This window comes from Pituophis catenifer, unplaced genomic scaffold (genome assembly GCF_029215685.1).
Source record: "Pituophis catenifer annectens isolate HBS135680 unplaced genomic scaffold, rPitCat1.0.hap2 SCAF_1, whole genome shotgun sequence".
Lineage (NCBI taxonomy): Eukaryota > Metazoa > Chordata > Lepidosauria > Squamata > Colubridae > Pituophis > Pituophis catenifer.
The window spans coordinates 105,558,996-105,576,407 of NW_027256881.1; the positions used below are offsets into that span (position 1 = coordinate 105,558,996).

The following is a 17,412-nucleotide window of genomic DNA, read 5'->3' on the forward strand; positions in this document are numbered from 1 at the left end:
AGGATGGAAGGCTGAGTCAACCTTGAGCCTGGGGAGATTCGAACTTACAGTAATTGCAGGCAGCTGAATGTTAATAACAGGCTATTAGTCTGCTGCACCACCAGGCTCTTTTTTGAAGTTGAACTCTTGAAGTTGAAGTCTTGAAGTCTTGAAGTTCAATCAATCAGAATAGAGTTGAAAGGAACCTTGGAGATTTTCTAGTCCAACCCCCTGCTCAAGCAGGAGACCCTATACCCATAATGGCAAACCTATGGCATGCGTGCCAGAGGAGGCACACAGAGTCCTCTCTGCTGGCACACGCGCCATCATCCCAGGTCAGATCGCCGTGGCGTTTCTTTAGTGAGCTTCTGTTTCCCTGCAAACGACGAAACAGAAGCTCATGAAAGAAAAAGATCTTACCGCTTGCCACCCTGCCAGTGTTGGGATGCCCCACCTCCTGCCGGCCAGCTGGTCTTCAGGTCTCTGCCGCGCATGCACACATATCCGTGCATGTGTGCGCACATGTCCATGCATGTGCATGTGTGCGCATACACACACACATGCCAGCACATGTGCGCATTCATGCATGTGCGCACACCTTTCAGTTTGGGCATGTGCGCACACGCAGTTTGGGCACTCGGTGTCTAAAAGGTTCACCATCATTGCCCTTTACCATTTCAGACAAGTGGCTGTCCAGTCTCCTCTTAAAAACCTTCAGGGATGAAGCACCCACAACTTCTGAAGGCAAGCTGTTCCATTGGTTAATAGTTCTCACTGTTAGGAAGTTTCTCCTGAATTCCAAGTTGCTTCTCTCCTTGATTAGTTTCCATCCATTGTTTCTTGTCTTGCCTTCTGGTGCTTTGGAAAATAAGTTGTTGATCCGGGTAATGGCTACATTCTTGTCTTGCAGATAGGAGGTTTTTCCCTCCGAAACTTCATGCTAATTAAAATAAAAATGTTGTCCACACATATTTAGGAGGAAGCACCACACTATGAAATTTATAGCTGAGTAAACAGGCATAAGATTAGTTTGTAAAGCAGCAATCCTCTGCATACTTGGGAGTAAGCTCCCTGAAATCCACTTAAGCCCCTGTGATTTCATTCAGCTTAAATTTAGGGAAATCTATACATCCCCAGCACAGAGAAAACAAGTTTGCCTACTTCATTACAGTTATGGAGAAACCCTCAATGCACTGAATGGCTGTAGGCCCGAACGCTAAAAATCACCGGATGTGCACTCCAATTCCCAGGATCCTTATTTGGTAGGGAGATCCTCAAGAATTCACATTCAGATAGTGTCAGTTAATTTTAAAGGCTGAATATTGTGTTGTCGGTGGAAATTTTTTTCAGCAGAGACTGAAAATTAGAATTTTATTTAAGGCTACAACCTATGTAGTCAATAATTTTACACTACTTGGCAGAACTGTCTGAGCAGAGGCATAGAGGGTTGAGGGCTGAGTTTTAAAAGCACCCCCGAATAGGTTTTGATCTAAGCTTCATTAATTGCAGGACATTCATATCTGAAAGAAAGCCTATAAAATAATTATTTCCAAAGGAAAAAAAGATAGGGCTTGAAGGAGCCTTAGTGTATTTACTTGTTGAATGAAAATAACTGAATTGTCTAAGGAAGTCTATAGTATTTCTTGGGATTGGTTCTGCGCAATCTTGTTTTGGAGGTTTTTATTTATGTAACCTGGATCTCTCCTCTTGTTCCATATTGTACCTCCAGCCATTAATGCAGCCTGTCTCAAAACCCATGCAGTCTACTGAGCTGTTACAAAGCTGTAATCCTTTTGAATTTTTGCATATTATAATGCTTTTCTCCACTAATAGGAAAGATTCCCTCCAGACAGGTTACATTTACTGTAGCTCCTAAGGCTATATTCACATTTCCTTAAAAGCTGCTATGTTCACATTAGAGATTTACAGCAATTTATGGACCATTCCTTCATTAGAAATTAATAGCAAATTATAGCACACACCGAACATCACTGTGCTGATCTAAGGAAGGGAAAGAAGGAAAGCAGGTTTTATATCACCAGAATAATAGCTGGGTAATGTTAGAAGAGCTATAAATTGCTGCTGAGGAAATGCCCTATAAAATCATTAGCGCCATGAATTTCTATAATGATGGCTAGATGTCTCTGTTGCAAGCTGTGGTTTACAAAAAGGGAAATGGCTTAAGGTTGCAATTCTATATACAAATCCCATAGGATACTTGGATTTATTTCAAAATCAGCATGCATAGGGGTTTTGTGCTGAAAATATCACTAGAAGTAATAGTTTTATTCCATGCTTGAGGGTAAAATAATACTTGTCGAGGGCTCATTATTAGGACTGCTGAAACATTGGTGCATGCTATTTGATTGTTACTATATAGTTGAAAGCTGGCAGTGAATATAATTTAACTTCATTCAGGGTGCACCAAAGGTGATTCTTTGGAAATATAAATAAATGTGTGAAGAGACGAGCAATGAGAAGATACAAAATGGACCACAGGGTGCTCTCACTGAGAAGCATTGAAGTGTAAGGAGGAGAAATCATCCATGTTCCTTTTGGAATTCCCTCATTCAGACATGAATGTCATTCTAATGTGCCTATCATGTGGAAAACCTGGTTAACCGTGTGATTGGGCCCTGATGCACCGTACTCTGCATAGTATTTGCATTGGCAGAAACCTGCAAGGGGGGCTTGCTGTTATGTAGAGCAGAAGGATCGCTCACAGACCTGATGAGCGATTCTACTGAGATCACACTTTGTTATGTGAACCCTTGTCACATTGACATGACTTTTTTTGTCTCTTTGCCCCTGACAGGTGATTCATTGCAGTGGTTATCTAAAGATCCGCCAGTACAGCTTGGACATGTCCCCTTTTGATGGCTGCTACCAAAATGTTGGACTGGTGGCAGTGGGCCACTCCTTACCCCCCAGTGCTGTGACGGAGATTAAGCTGCACAGCAATATGTTTATGTTTCGGGCCAGCCTGGATATGAAGCTCATCTTCCTTGATTCACGGTAAGTCATCACTTGAACTTCCTTTAGACCAGGGGTGTCAAACTCGCAATCCACGGGCCGGATGTGTCATACGCTGGCCACCTCAACCACCATTCTAGCGAAGGGGGGAAAAGTTGCTATACATCATATGTCGACAACGTGACACTGCGAGTTTGATACCCCTGCTTTAGACAACAATAGCCCAAATAAGATAAGGTGGCTGGTTGCCCTTGTCTTCTCTGAATCTTTTTGGGCTTCCATCTCACTCTAATATCACAGGTAGTCCTCAACGTATGGCCACAATTGAGCCCAAAATTTATGTTGCTAAGTGAGAAATTTGTTAAGTGAGCTTTGCCCCATTTTACAACTTTTCTCACCACATTTGTTAAGTTAATCACTGCAGTCCTTTTTTTTTTTTTTAATTTGATTTATATGCCGCCCTTCTCCGGAGACTCAGGGCGGCTTACAATGCGTTAAGCAATAGCCTTCATACTTTTGTATATTTTATACAAAGTCAGCTTATTGCCCCCACAAACTGGGTCCTCATTTCACCTACCTTAGAAAGGATGGAAGGCTGAGTCAACCTTGAGCCTTGGAGAGATTCGAACCAGCAGAAATTGCAGGCAGCTGTGTTAATAACAGGGTGCACTAAACCACTGTACTATCAAGGCTCTTAATTCCTTAAATTCCTTAAATTAGGAATTCCTTAAATTAGTAACACAGTTGTTAAGTGAATATGATGTCCCCATTGACTTTGCTTGTCAGAAGATTGGAAAAGGGGGATCACGTGACTCTGGGACACTGCAAACGTCATAAATGTGAGTCATGAATGTAAATCATGTGAGCTGCAACGGTCATAAGTAGGAAAAATGGTCATCAGTCAGGTTTTTTTCAGTGCCATTGTAACTTCACTAAACAAACTGTTGTAAGTTGAGGACTACCTAATCAGTAATAGGATTGGTTTGCTTTGATTTTGATCTAGTCTGTTGGTAAGCTGAAGCTTATTGAGGCTTATTAACAAACCATGATTAAAAATCTGGCTTGGCACGATTTGAGAAGCCAATCTCATTCTCTGTCTTTCTCTCTCTCCCTTTCTCTCTTTCTGGGTAGGGTAGCTGAGCTGACTGGTTATGAACCTCAGGACTTGATTGAGAAGACACTGTACCACCATGTCCATGGCTGTGACACTTTCCATTTGCGCTGCGCTCACCACCTGCGTAAGGAGCCTCTTCCCTTTGAGCCTTTGAAGCCCTCAGCTGAGCCCTGTTTACTCAGAAGTAAGTCACACTGAGTTCAGAGGGACTTACTCCCAAAGTAAAGTGGGCTGACTGGCTGGGACTTTTCCAAGCAGAAGAGCAATTGAACTCACCTTTGCTAGTAAGACAGTCTCAACACATAGTTGGAAAGAGATGGATAACAAAACCAAGCTATATTTTTCAACAGGTTGATGAAAAAAGGGAGAGGAAGGGATAGATAGATTGCAAAGGGCAATATATCCTATGGTTCTAGTCAGGCACACTTTGGGGAAGTTAGTAAGCCAAGATGGTGATTGTGGCCAGATGAGCAAAGTCCCACCCCTTTATCTGTCTCTTGATGTTACATGAGCATACAAAGAAGTGGGACTTTAAAAATCACCAGTTTTTAAAATTGTCTTCTTCAGTTGGTACTGCTGCTTTCAATATGTTACACAAGAGTGCATCCTCTTGTCATTTTCCCATCCATTGAGCACATGGCAGCAGAGACTGGAGATGCAATCTTATAAAAGAATAGTATCAACTTTTAAAGATGTTTTATATAAGAAATGAATTTGTTGCCTAAAGGAGCATTGTTTGATCTACTAAGAATTGTGTTGGGCTCACAACCACTAAATTCTTAATGTTACCTTTTCCACACAGTATTTCTCTAGTAGTGTACTATTACTAGCAGTAGATGCTATGATTTCCTTGCTTGCAGCGAACATTGGGATAATGACTTGTAATGACTTCTTAGAATCAATCCATTATTCTTGAAGTAATAGAAAGCCTATTGCCATGTCTATTATTATGACACATACAGATGACTCTAGAAGGTTATTTCACTAGTAAGGAAATAACAATCACAACAATGACAAAAGCAGCAATCTAATGTTTTACTTGGGAATTAACCTCAGTGAATGCAATGAGACTCACTTCCAGCAATAGCAATAACACTTAGACTTACATACCGCTTCATAGTGCTTTACAGCCCTTTCTAACTGGTTTACAGAATCAGCATATTGCCCCCAACAATCTGTGTTCTTATTTTACTGACCTTGGAAAGCTAGAAGGCTGAGTCAATCTTGAGCCAGTCAGGATTGAGCTGCTGGCAGTCGGCAGAATTAACCTGCAATTCTGCATTCTCACCACTGCGCCACCATATAAACACTACATATACAGTATGTATGTATGTATGTATGTATGTATGTATGTATGTATGTATGTAAAACTGTAGGATAGACAGGACACCATGTGTGGATAGGGGAGACCATGAGTTCTACTCCCGCCTTAGTCATGAAAGCCAGCTGGATGACTTTGGGCTGTCTCTCATCCCAAATTACCTCACAGAGTTGTTGTTATTGTGAGGCAAATAGGAAGAGAAAGGTGTGTTGTCTATGCTGGCAGTCTTGAGTTGTTTATACAATAATAATAAAGGTGGGATCTAAAGCAATCAATCAGTCAATACATAAATAGTGATAGTTAGAAACAAATTATTCTTCTGATTGCTACAGAAAGCTACTGAGGAATCATTCTCATATCCCCTGAATGTAACAAAGCAGTGTCTAGTGACCATTTTCATATACCATATATTTGTAACATTACCTTTGTCTACAGCTCAGAGTTGAGGCAGCTTAAAATCATATTTAGCTGTTCCAGTTTTGAAGTAGGATTTCCCATATTTTGCCAACTGTTTTTTTGCCATGCACATGATCTGGCACACTTTAAATGACAATAGCTTGACAATGCTGATTATGTGGTGTATTATTTGAATTAGCAAGATGGGATGGGGGAGTTGCATAGCCATATATTTTACTGTTTTTATAACTGGCAGTGGTGATGAAGGATCAGAAGCATTGTTTTCGCTTACTTAGTTGGCAAGTAAAAAATGGAGCTTGCTTGCTATTAGTTGCTCCTTACCCTTCATCATCTACCCCTCCTCTACATCTATAACCCATCAGCAGGGTTCGATTTTGTGATTTTTTTGTTTTGTTTTTGATATTCAAAAGAATGCCGGACTGTGTCCCCAAACAGTCCAATAGGCAGGTTTCTAGATGAGGAATACCTAGTAAGCTGCTAGTTGGGCAACATGCAATGTGACTTAAATCACCTATTCACCCAATTTTCTCTCCCTCCACCCTCCCCACACACACATATTAAAGAAAGCCATTTTTGATTGTTTATCCCATTGGTAGGTGATGCTTGGTGGGTAAGAAAATCTGCAATTCCAATTCATCTTTAGAAAATGTCAGTTTGAGAAAGCTTATGAAGTTTTACAAATATTCATGGTGACTTTTACGAGAGAGAGAGAGGGAGGGAGGGAGGGAGGGAGGGAGGGAGAGAGAGAGAGGGGGGGGGAGGGAATGTTTCCAAGAGGATTTGTTAACATGTTTCCCCAAAGAATCTGAGATCTATTAAGAAAATGGAATAACCAGCTCCACTTCTTAGAAAGTTTATTTTCAGCAAGCAATAAACACGCATGTTTCCCTGCCCCTGATTTTGCTCTGTTCTATGATGTGCATGAGAATAGTGCATGAGACTGATTGAAAGTGGTCTCTATGGAGTAACATCTCAATTCTAAAAGAGCTATTACAGTGACATTCTTTGCTGATCCAGAACAGTTCGAATCAAGGGAGGTTTGGGATTTTGGTCATTCTTACTTTCTTACAATTCACTCTGATGACTAAAATCTATTTTATAACTATATGCACAATGGAATAATACCATTGATTTTACCTTAACTTCCTGGTAAACGAGCTCCACATGTAGGAAAAGTGATCCCATGAGAGCTAAGGTACCATCTAGAATTAACAAGCAGGTTTAAAGTCTGAAGCCTTTTTTTTTTTTACTTTATGCATATGTGATACCTTTAATTTTTAAAGTCCTATGTATAATACATACACCTCAACCATCTTTTAAGTATACACAATTCAGAATGACTTGAAAAATGCTCTTATTTTAATCCTTTCAAATCTCTTACAAAAACCAGGTTCATTTTAATGCTTTATTTTATAAGTAAAATTGAGACCAGGAAAGAATTTATATTATACATTTAATGCCCTGTAAAATAGAGAATTATGCTGGCCATTTACTGAAGAGAATGGATCATCTGTTTACAGAAATTATTGCATTGAAGTTCCACTTTAAAGAAAATCATGTACTGTCCAGGACCATTTAGTACTGTAGACACTAGAAAATCTGAAGCCATTATATTGATTAACAAAAAGTATTTGCAAAAATAGCTCTTTGAGTACTTAAATTACCTGCCGCTTCTATTACTGTCATTAAATAATTGCATTCTGAAACATCATTTTGTAACTGATGAATAATTATCTGGTCAGTTGCTGCAATTTTATAGCCAATTTTACATAACTAAAATCCCTCAACCTGCTGGGATTTACCTCTGATACATAGAAACGTCTGATACATACTTCTGAGACATAGATTACTACCATAGGTAGTCTTCCACATACTAGTTTCTTCAATCCAGATGTATTGGATTACAACTCCCAATAAATTGGTAAGCACCAAGTTGAGGAGCGGCAGGCACTCTGTAAATATGAGATTGAGTCTCATTGAACTCACTGCAGTTTACTTCTTAGCAGTCATGTGTGAAATCACATTGTTAATAATCATTTATGCTTCGTATGCTCTTCATGGAACAAACTGACTTTGCAGAATCCCTCTGATAGCAATAGTAAAGGGCATGGCTCCATAGAAAACAAACAGGTTGTGGGGATAAGAAGCATTTCTTTTTGAAAAGTAAATTAGTTTATGTGCTCTATAGAATGCATTGATGGTCTTTCCATAATGTTTTTAACTTCATGAAGCCTGTTATTGATTGGTTGGGTAGAAGGTTTTGAAAGGATTGATACAAACAAAAGTTGGTTTGAACTGGAGGTCTCCAAGCTTTCCTGAATATTAATAAAATGTCAATGAAGCATTGATAAACTGCACAGAGGGTCAAAAACGGGACGTGATGACGTCCGGGTGCATGGGTGGAGCCTCCCTCAGCTGCTACTACCGGTTTGCCTGAACCGGTTAGAACCAGCCGAATACCACCACTGACTAGGACTGTGTTGATTCAGGTACAAGAATTGACACAGCTTCCACCTTAAGTCATGGAAGCTTATTGGGAGATTTGGTCAATTGGTAGAAAGGAATACAAAGTATGTTCCTCAAGCTCCTGGAGGGGGAAAAAAAACCAAGATATAAGTCATCATGAGTATCACGGTCTATATGCTGGTCTTCTGCCCTGAGAGAACAGACTCTGCGATATCCCTTCCGTAATTAAATCTGCTACTGTTTTCTTTTTCAGTGCTAGTGAAAGGGCAAGTCACCACTAAATATTACCGTTTCCTGGCCAAACAAGGTGGCTGGGTCTGGGTGCAAAGCTACGCCACCATCGTTCACAACAGCCGGTCTTCCCGGCCCCATTGCATCGTCAGCGTCAACTATGTGCTCACGTAAGTCCATGTTCTGGAAGCTCCGTGGTACTTCTCAAAAGAGGGTCACCTGAGTGCTGGCAGAAGCCTGGAGATACCAAGCGTCCAGGTTTGGAATGCATTAAGTGCATGTGGGGGCAGTTGCTTCAGAGCTGGATTGCATTAAAAAAAAATGAACTACTTTTCCCTTGCCTGTTATGGGAACACTTTAAGTAGGGCTGTAAAAAAAAGACCAATATTTCAATCTTCCCCTCCCACCCAAATCCACTTTGGCTGAAGTTTTTAGTTCATGGGTACTGCCCTTCCTACAAGTTTGGCTAGGATATCTGGAGTTCTTTCATCTGCCTGAAAGCTTTCCTTTCCTGTCTTCTTCTGTTCTCCTAGAGGGAAATGAGCAAGATTTAGGGCTTTGTCACCCTTCATGTTTGCTCACTTTCTGCCTTCTTATAGCTGAAGGGGCACCCTGCATTAAATAAAATCTAATGCAGCGTAAAAGAAAGGTTTCAACGTACGGAGTTATTTATACTTAACAAACAGGACATCTGTTTTTCTTTTTCTCTGAAACAGGGGGTCAGAACCTGGGAGTTTGAAGTTCTTAATTTTATCCAGAGTATCTATCAAAGCTTTGTGATTTCTTTCTTGTTCAAAGGGATGGAGCATTAGATGGAGAGAGGAAAGGGGTAGGGAAAGAGTTGGGGTGACTAGAAGGGGTTCAGTTAGCGAGACAATAGCCTATAAGAGAAAAATATAAGCAGGGCAAGGAAAGAGCATTGGAAATGTTGAAAATGCCCCATGTCCTATCATTAATTAATACTTAGGCAGTGCTAGGAGTGAATGTCTGCACAATTGTACTTGCAGAGAGAATGTGAAATTATATGCAAAGCTCTGTCTTTCACTCTCCCTCTCAAAAGTCTCTCTGATATAGCTATTGCTGCTCTTTTATTCCATGGATCCTGGTTGCTAAACAAAAATGATTGCATCAGAGTACCATTTTCCTTTCTAATTTCTATTTGCAAGCATGATGGTTAGTGTATGAAGACAGATAGCCAGACGATAGAGTAGGAACATTCAGCAACATATGAACTGTGGTAGTTATGATACCATGAGGTATCCATTGGCCCCTCAATTTAAAGATCCACCTTATATATTAAAAAAACAAAAAGAGCCTGGACTTTAAAAGATAGCTAAATCTCATAGATTTCCATGTTCTTGCGTAAGATTTCAAGAAGAAATGGATATTTCATTTTTTTAAAAAAAGAATAAATGGTATTTCCTTTTAAAGTGTTCTTTTTAATGGTTTGATGCCTGGACACTGTGAAAAATTGTACAGTTTTTCAGAATCTGAAAAAGATGCTGGCTGGGCTATAACATGTCACTAAAACTCAGCTGACCTTGGTTTATGGAAAACTTAAAGATGGAAAACTTTAAGTTGTTAGGCAACTACCCTAGGACTTCAAGCTAACCTGGAAATATAAAGATTTATTCTAAAAGGCAGCTGCAGCTATTGCTGCTAAGAAAGCTACATGGTTATCTTCATAAAGTCGTCAAGAATCAATCCCAACTCAAGGAAATCTCTGCCTTTGTAGGTGCTGACGGAAGTATATTTTTCCATCTCTAGATTGATTAAGTAGATCAACCTTATCACATAAATATTGTGTGCTGGATCTTCTGTCACCTTAGGGATAAGATAGATTGTTATAGAAAGTCATATAGGAAGTCATTGTGTTTAGTTTATTTACATACGGGGATATTCTGCCAGTGCATCTTACAGCAACCCATATACTGTAGGTAGGTTTAAAAACAGAGAAACCATCAAAGAGTAACTAAGAACCCAGCATATTTATCCTTTGTATGATCTTACCTCTCATTTTCAAATGCTTTCTGGAAGTCCCACATTTCTAATGGCTAATCAAAAGCTGTATAAGAAGGGGCAGTCTGAATATCTGGGAGAAAACTATTCCAGGGCTGGGAGGTTTTACTGAGAAAGCATGACAGGATCTTGGTGCCTGTCTGTGCAAAAGTGTCAGCAACTAGTGGGAGAGGAAATGTTGCACCTGAAACTGGGTGTAATTAGAGAGTAAATTTGGAGGGATGTGGAGTGGGGGCATACAACTTTAATAAATAAAATAGATAAAAGTGTGTAGATTTCCTTCACTCTCCCACCTTTTCTCACTTAATGCAGAGATAATGTTTGATATAATCCTTCCCTTACCTCCCCTTCTTGGGTTAATTTAATAATTGGCTGAATAATCTCAAAGATGTTTTTTACAAATGGCAATTGGATTTTCTTGTTTTTTCCTTGAAGATGGTTCGCTTCTCATCCAAGAAACTTCTTGAGTTCTGACTTCAGAAATCAGAGCTGAAAAAACTTCCTGTATGAAAAGTGAAAGGTTTTCAAGGAAAAAACAAGGAAGTCCAGTTGCCTTTTGAAGAAAACAAAACACTTCTGGGACAACCATGTTCTGGATGATTGAGAATCCCCATAGACAACAGGCTTAATAGTGTTATTAGACACAGCCATAATGTTTGCTAATCTTCCAATTGTCTGTCTTGATTCATTTTTCATGCGAAGTAGAGTAAAGAACAGGCATTATCACAAAACACTGCTGCTCCTTTGCTTGTTTGTACCCTGTGATATCATTAGCTTCTGTAACTTCCCTACTTGGGTGCTTTTAAGTGAAAATAGAACGTCAGTAGTCTCAAGTACAGGCAGCTATCACAGAATATTAATTTCTTAGAGGAGAGGTGTACAATGTAAGATGTAGAAAGTCCAACTTTTTAAAAAAATATTAACAGCAGCTGAAAGATCCAGAGAGCAAAGAATATAGAATTTGTAGACTATTTATTTATTTAAATTTACACACCTTCTGGGTATTGTGCAGTTAAAAATGATTTTAAAAAAGTTTTAAAATGTTAAGTGAAAAAGGATAACATTGAACATAACAGAGTATACACCAATGGGCATGACAACAGTCTATCCCAGAGCCAGATTTTTAAAGATGGTTTAAAAATGTGTAAAATCAGGTTAATTTGAATCCTGAAGGCGAAATTTAGGGACATACATAACCGATGATCCAGAATTTGTCCAGTTCAGGTTGAACTTGCATTTATTCTGCCTCTCTTTTATTACTTTAATAGGCATTTTTGGACACTGTATAACTAATTGTGAGTCCAATAACATTGCCCCTTCCTCAGTCAGATCTTCCAACCTAGCCCTGAGATTTGGATTTTTCAATATTTTAAAAGAGCTCCTCCTACCATTCTCACTCCCCAAATCCTTTCAATTGCTAAGCCAGGTAAACAATTCAATTGAGGTGCTCTGTTGATGTCATTCTCTGACATGGGCTGCATGCTGGCTTAGCCCGGGCTTTCTTTACTGCGAGAGACATTCTGGAAATTATTGATATAACACAAAAAGTACATCATAATATATCTCCTATTAAGAAACACATTCCAGTTTCCCAGAACTGTAGAACATATTTCCAATAAATGTATATAGAATTACAGTCATAGAAATCATTGGTACAATATTATGTTCTGAGTGGATTGGGTTTCCCACTTTATTATAAAGTATATACATTTCCATCTTACTTACTAGTCTTTGAGGAATAATTCTGTCTAACGTGTGATTAAAGCAAATATGTTTTAATATACAATGAATATAAAAATATATTTATTCTCATGGATACCTGCATCCATTAATAGACTGAGTGAATAATTTGCAGGTTGCAAAGACACCGAATAATGCTGGTTAATTAATATTGCCCAGATAATTAATTTAATTTTGTTTTTCTGCATTTTGACGAGAGCTGTTTTTATTTTGAATACTGTATTTTGTAGTATTAGGGACCTGTCCTGTTCCATTTATTGGCTGTTATCCATAAATAGGTCCAGGAGGCAGTTATTAACCTTTAGTTCAGGAAAACATATATTTGTGAACATTGTTTGATGAAGTTCCAACATTTGTCCCAGCATTTAATCACTTGTTAAATCTGAGTAGGGAAACAACTCATTTGTTTTCTTACTCAAAAATATTTCTGATGATTTCTTTTCCCGATAGCAATTCCTCCATTTCACCTGTACAGTCTCATCCCTTCATCTGTATAAGCCCTTTTCCAGTTCTGTATAAAGATGAAAAAAATGCTAAAAACTGGTTATTAACCAAATAAATAAAAATGTGTATACACACAAACACACATATTATGCTAGTAGATTCGGAATTAATACATATAAACATATGGAAATAAATTTTTAATGGATTAAAGTCTCATAATACTGTAGATTAAAGTACCAAATTGCTGGTAGAGAAACAGTTTATATGATCCACAGTACTTTTATTTCATAGAGAAGAGATCAAAGCAATTGAGACCATCAAGTCTGTGTTATTGTTGAGGACCAACTTTGAACTGCCTTCACATGCATCAAAATATGGGCTATTAAATTAATATATATTTATTTATATACAGACACAAGGCTAACATTCTCAGTGTGTTGTGTCTGTCTTATATACTGAAGGCATATCTTCTTGAAACCAGCTTTTTTAAAAAGATCAATATTAAGCAATGTTTACGACAGCCTTTCTAAATGAGTGCTTGGGACCACAGATCTACACTTGTGCAGAATCATTTTCAGAGTTTGCATAGCCTTACTAGCAGTGGTAAAATCCAATTTTTTTTACTACCGGTTCTGTGGGCATGGCTTGGTGGGCTTGGTGTGGCTTGGTGGGCATGGCAGGGGAAGGATACTGCAAAATCTCCATTCCCACCCCACTCCAGAGGAAGGATACTGCAAAATCCCCATTCTCTCCCCACTCCAGTGGAAGGATACTGCAAAATCTCCATTCCCATCCCACTCTGGAGCCAGCCAGAGGTGGTATTTGCTGGTTCTCCGAACTGCTCAAAATTTCCGCTACTGGTTCTCCGAACTGTTCAAAAATTCTGTTACCGGTTCTCCAGAACCTGTCAGAACCTGCTGGATTTCACCCCTGCTTCCTAGGAACATTGGTCTGGAGGATTTTGGCTGTCTCAAGGATAAGGGCCTTTTGATGATGTTAACAAACTTAACTGATGCTAAAGAATTCCATTCTAGCATTATTATCTAGTGTAGGGACAAATGTCACATTGTGAATAGTCTTCAGTGATACCATTCAAAGCAGTCAATTTAGCCATCTCTGCTAACTCCATCAATTTTTGCAGCCATTCAACCATTGTGGGGATCGAGGTAACCTTCCATTTCTGTGCATAGAGCAGTCTTGCTGCCATCAACATATACAACATCAAAGTTCCAAAAAATGTTCAAAGTCTTTTTCCATTAAACCCAAAAGAAAAATCTCTGGTTTTCTCTTTATATTCACTTGAAGAATTTTCTGTATTAAGATATGAATCCTAATCCAATATTTCTTTGCTTTATCACATATCCACCATAAATGATAAAAGTCCCTTCTTTATATTTACATTTCCAACATTCGTTTTAAATGCCTTTATACATTCTTGACAACTTGTCTGGAGTTAAATACCAACGATACATCATCTTATAGAAATTTTCTTTTAAATTATAGTTTAATGTAAATTTTAAACCTCCCTTCCATATATTCTCCCATTGTTCAAGCATTACATTATATCCAAAGTTCCTTGCTCACTGAATCATACAATGCTTTTTCATTTTCCATTTAAATTCAATAACATTTTATAGACTCAAGCAATAATATCTTCATCACTGCCACACATTAGGATTTTCAATTCATTTTTAAGAAAGTTAAACTCATATTCTTTTTGGTCTAATTTGAATCTTTCTTTCAATTATACAGAAGATATGTAACCAAATGGCAGACATGACCTTCTGATTCTAACTCCTCCTTAGACTTGAGGGTAGGGTCACCCAATTGGAAGATATTATTTTATCATAATTCACCTTTGTAATATATCATTCACTGATATCAGAGTTCCCCAACCTTTTCAGCTTTGCAGACTGGTGGTGGAGTGGCGGTGGGGGAGAGGCAATGGTTCTGCACACCCACCACTGACTGCCAGCTTAGCATGAGGAATTCAAACAGAAATCTTTTCCAGCCCTATTTGATGATGCTGAGAATAGATCTGGGTGCTTTGGCATGCAAAAGCAAACACATGTTCTGCCACTAAGTGATGTGGAAAGAGCAACCTTTTTAATTTTTTGGAGAGTGTTGGTGGTGGGGTATAAAGACTTTAAAGATAAAACTGTAGTCCAGTTAGTTTTAAAAATTTTAATATTTATTTTAATTGACAAGTTTTAAATTATGGGCCAAATTTATAAATTATTTTAACTCTACTTTTTAACTGTGATATTTGTATAGATGTTTTTTATCTGGCTGTTCACCGCCCTGAGTCCGAAAGGAGAAGGGCGGTATAGAAATTCGAATAAATAAAATAAAATAAATAAATAAATTATCCCTTTCCAAGCAGGTAACCTTCATCTGAAGTTTTTTAAATTTGTTCTTTTCTCCTGGCCTCCTTTCAATTTGAGAAGAACTGCGCGTCTAGTGGTAGCAAAGATTACCTTTTACTAAGAAAAGGTCTTTGAACATCACACACCCAACTTTCAATGCTATTTTATATACTTACTAGGGAGAAAGTCTTAGTGAACACAATAAAATAAGAATAACTGTTACAGTATATTCTTCAAAGCTATGTTGTAGTAGTTCAAAGTGTAAGCAGATTACATAATGTTTACATAGTGCTAATTCCAACATCAGTCTAAGCACAGGACAAAGCATTTATGAGTATTATAAATGAATTTAACAGAATAGCACAGTTGGATGGGACCTTGGAGGTTTTCTAGTCCAACCCTCTGCTCAGGCAGGAAACCCTATACCATTTCGGACAAATGGTTATCCAGTCTTTTCTTAAAAACTTCTAGTGTTGGAGCATTCACAACTTCTGGAGGCAAGTTTTTCCATTGATTAATTGTTCTAAGTGTCTTGAAATTTCTCCTTAGTACTAGGTTGCTTCTCTTCTTGGTTAGTTTCCATCCATTGCTTCTTATCCTGCCTTCAGGTGCTTTGGACAACAGATTGATTCCTTCTTCTTCTTCTATATGGCAACTTCCTAATTTAACAGAAAATTCAATAGAAGCCACCTCAAGAATGACCTATTAGAGATATGCAGATGTTGGAAACAGGGAAAGTACTCAGGATAGATAAGTTGTTCTTCTGATACCATGGCAAGAGGTAGCAATCTTCACTGAGCTGGAAATGAAGCTCAGGTGCAGACAATCCAATGTAAAATCCTTCTAAAAGAACAATATCACTACCGCATGGCATTGTTTTTACACGTAAATATCCTAGCTTAGGTCCTCTAGATTAGATGGCGAAACAAAAAGATCTGGTTCCAACCTGCTTCATTATACTTCTATATTTAATCTGTCTGAAGTGAGCAGATTTATCCTTGTTATTTTATGGAAGAAATAGTAAAAATTATATTTTTCAAAAGGATTACTGTGAGAGATTTCTATACTGTTACTTAAGTAGATTTCTACATTGTTTCTTAGCTGCTGCTTCCAAATGAGCTCATAATTTATATTTTCGTGAAGTAGAAATGTAGGATTCATGCAGATTCACCCTCAGTTCATTTTTTTTTAAATCTAGGAAAATGCTAGAAATCCCACTAATAGCTTTAAACACCAAGCGGGAGAGAACTAACCTGGACTCCCATGTCAAGTACTTCTGGAAATTTCACAGAGACTGACTAGCCCAAGGTTGTCTGAAATACTTTTTGTAGTAGAGTGAGAAATTGAACCTGGATCTTCTGACACTCAATCCAACATCGCTGGTATTAATGGTTTCATTTTTTTCGATATATAAGAAAGATTGCATTGAAGATTGAGGTGAAAATGTCTAGTCTGAGAAACAGTCGGGGGTCCCTATTAACTTTGCATATAATGGGAGATGCTATTCTACTGATATGTGAGGATTTACATTCCTGTGCTATTAATATAAATAAGAGATACTGTTTATGCATAAATGCTGAGATATTAAAGAGGAAATGTAGTCCAGAGACTGGCTTTGAGAAGATGCCAGTCTTCTTTAAAAGTTGAAGAAAGAAAACTGGCTGCTTTACGTCTCATTTAATAGCTTTTCAGCACATTCTCGGCCAATATGCCGCTAAAAAAAATACTTTGACTTTTAAGTAATGAGAAAGGGTAATATCATGAATAAATGAACACACTAACATGTTCAGAATGTTGATATTATATGATCTTGTCATGAGATTCATCACTGATTATACTCTATAGTATTCTTTTCATATGAAACGCTGAATCAAGTTCTCCTTTTAATATTTTGGTATCTATCCAGGGTGCTATTAAGTGTTCTTATGGCAGCTTCTTTTAATCTTGGCCAACTTTCTCATTATTACATGATTTCATTTTCTAGCATATAAATGCTTTTTGTGAGTCACAACTAAGTGCATTTTTCTATTTTTTATTTATTTATAGAATTGCTGCAAGAATTGCAAGATAGTGCTCCTAGCATGTATTGAAAAGATGTACCCCTTGGTACTTTTCTAAAGGGCTTGGGGATGGTCACCTCTGGTGCTCATTACAGCATTTCTATAACCTGCACCAGATGTGCGCAGTCTAGAAAATTCTTTGATGAGCTCAAGGGAGCCTCAGGTTGACCATCTCTGGCACGTGTTGTAACATTCCCCACAATCTACACCAGAATCACTAACCTTGAGAAATGCCTTTGTAAATTATGCAGGAGGAGGCTCCTACAGCACTCACCATAGAAG

At 38.2% G+C, this 17,412-nt stretch overlaps 1 protein-coding gene across 1 annotated transcript in view; it reads left to right on the forward strand.

Annotated features, from left to right (window-relative positions):
* Positions 1-17,412, forward strand: part of SIM1 (SIM bHLH transcription factor 1) — a 70,822-nt gene that overhangs the window by 33,280 nt on the left and 20,130 nt on the right. The window contains exons 6-8 of the mRNA XM_070953772.1: positions 2,795-2,994; positions 4,084-4,190; positions 8,524-8,671. Coding sequence (XP_070809873.1) covers positions 2,795-2,994; positions 4,084-4,190; positions 8,524-8,671 — 455 coding nt within the window. The remainder of the gene's footprint in view (positions 1-2,794; positions 2,995-4,083; positions 4,191-8,523; positions 8,672-17,412) is intronic.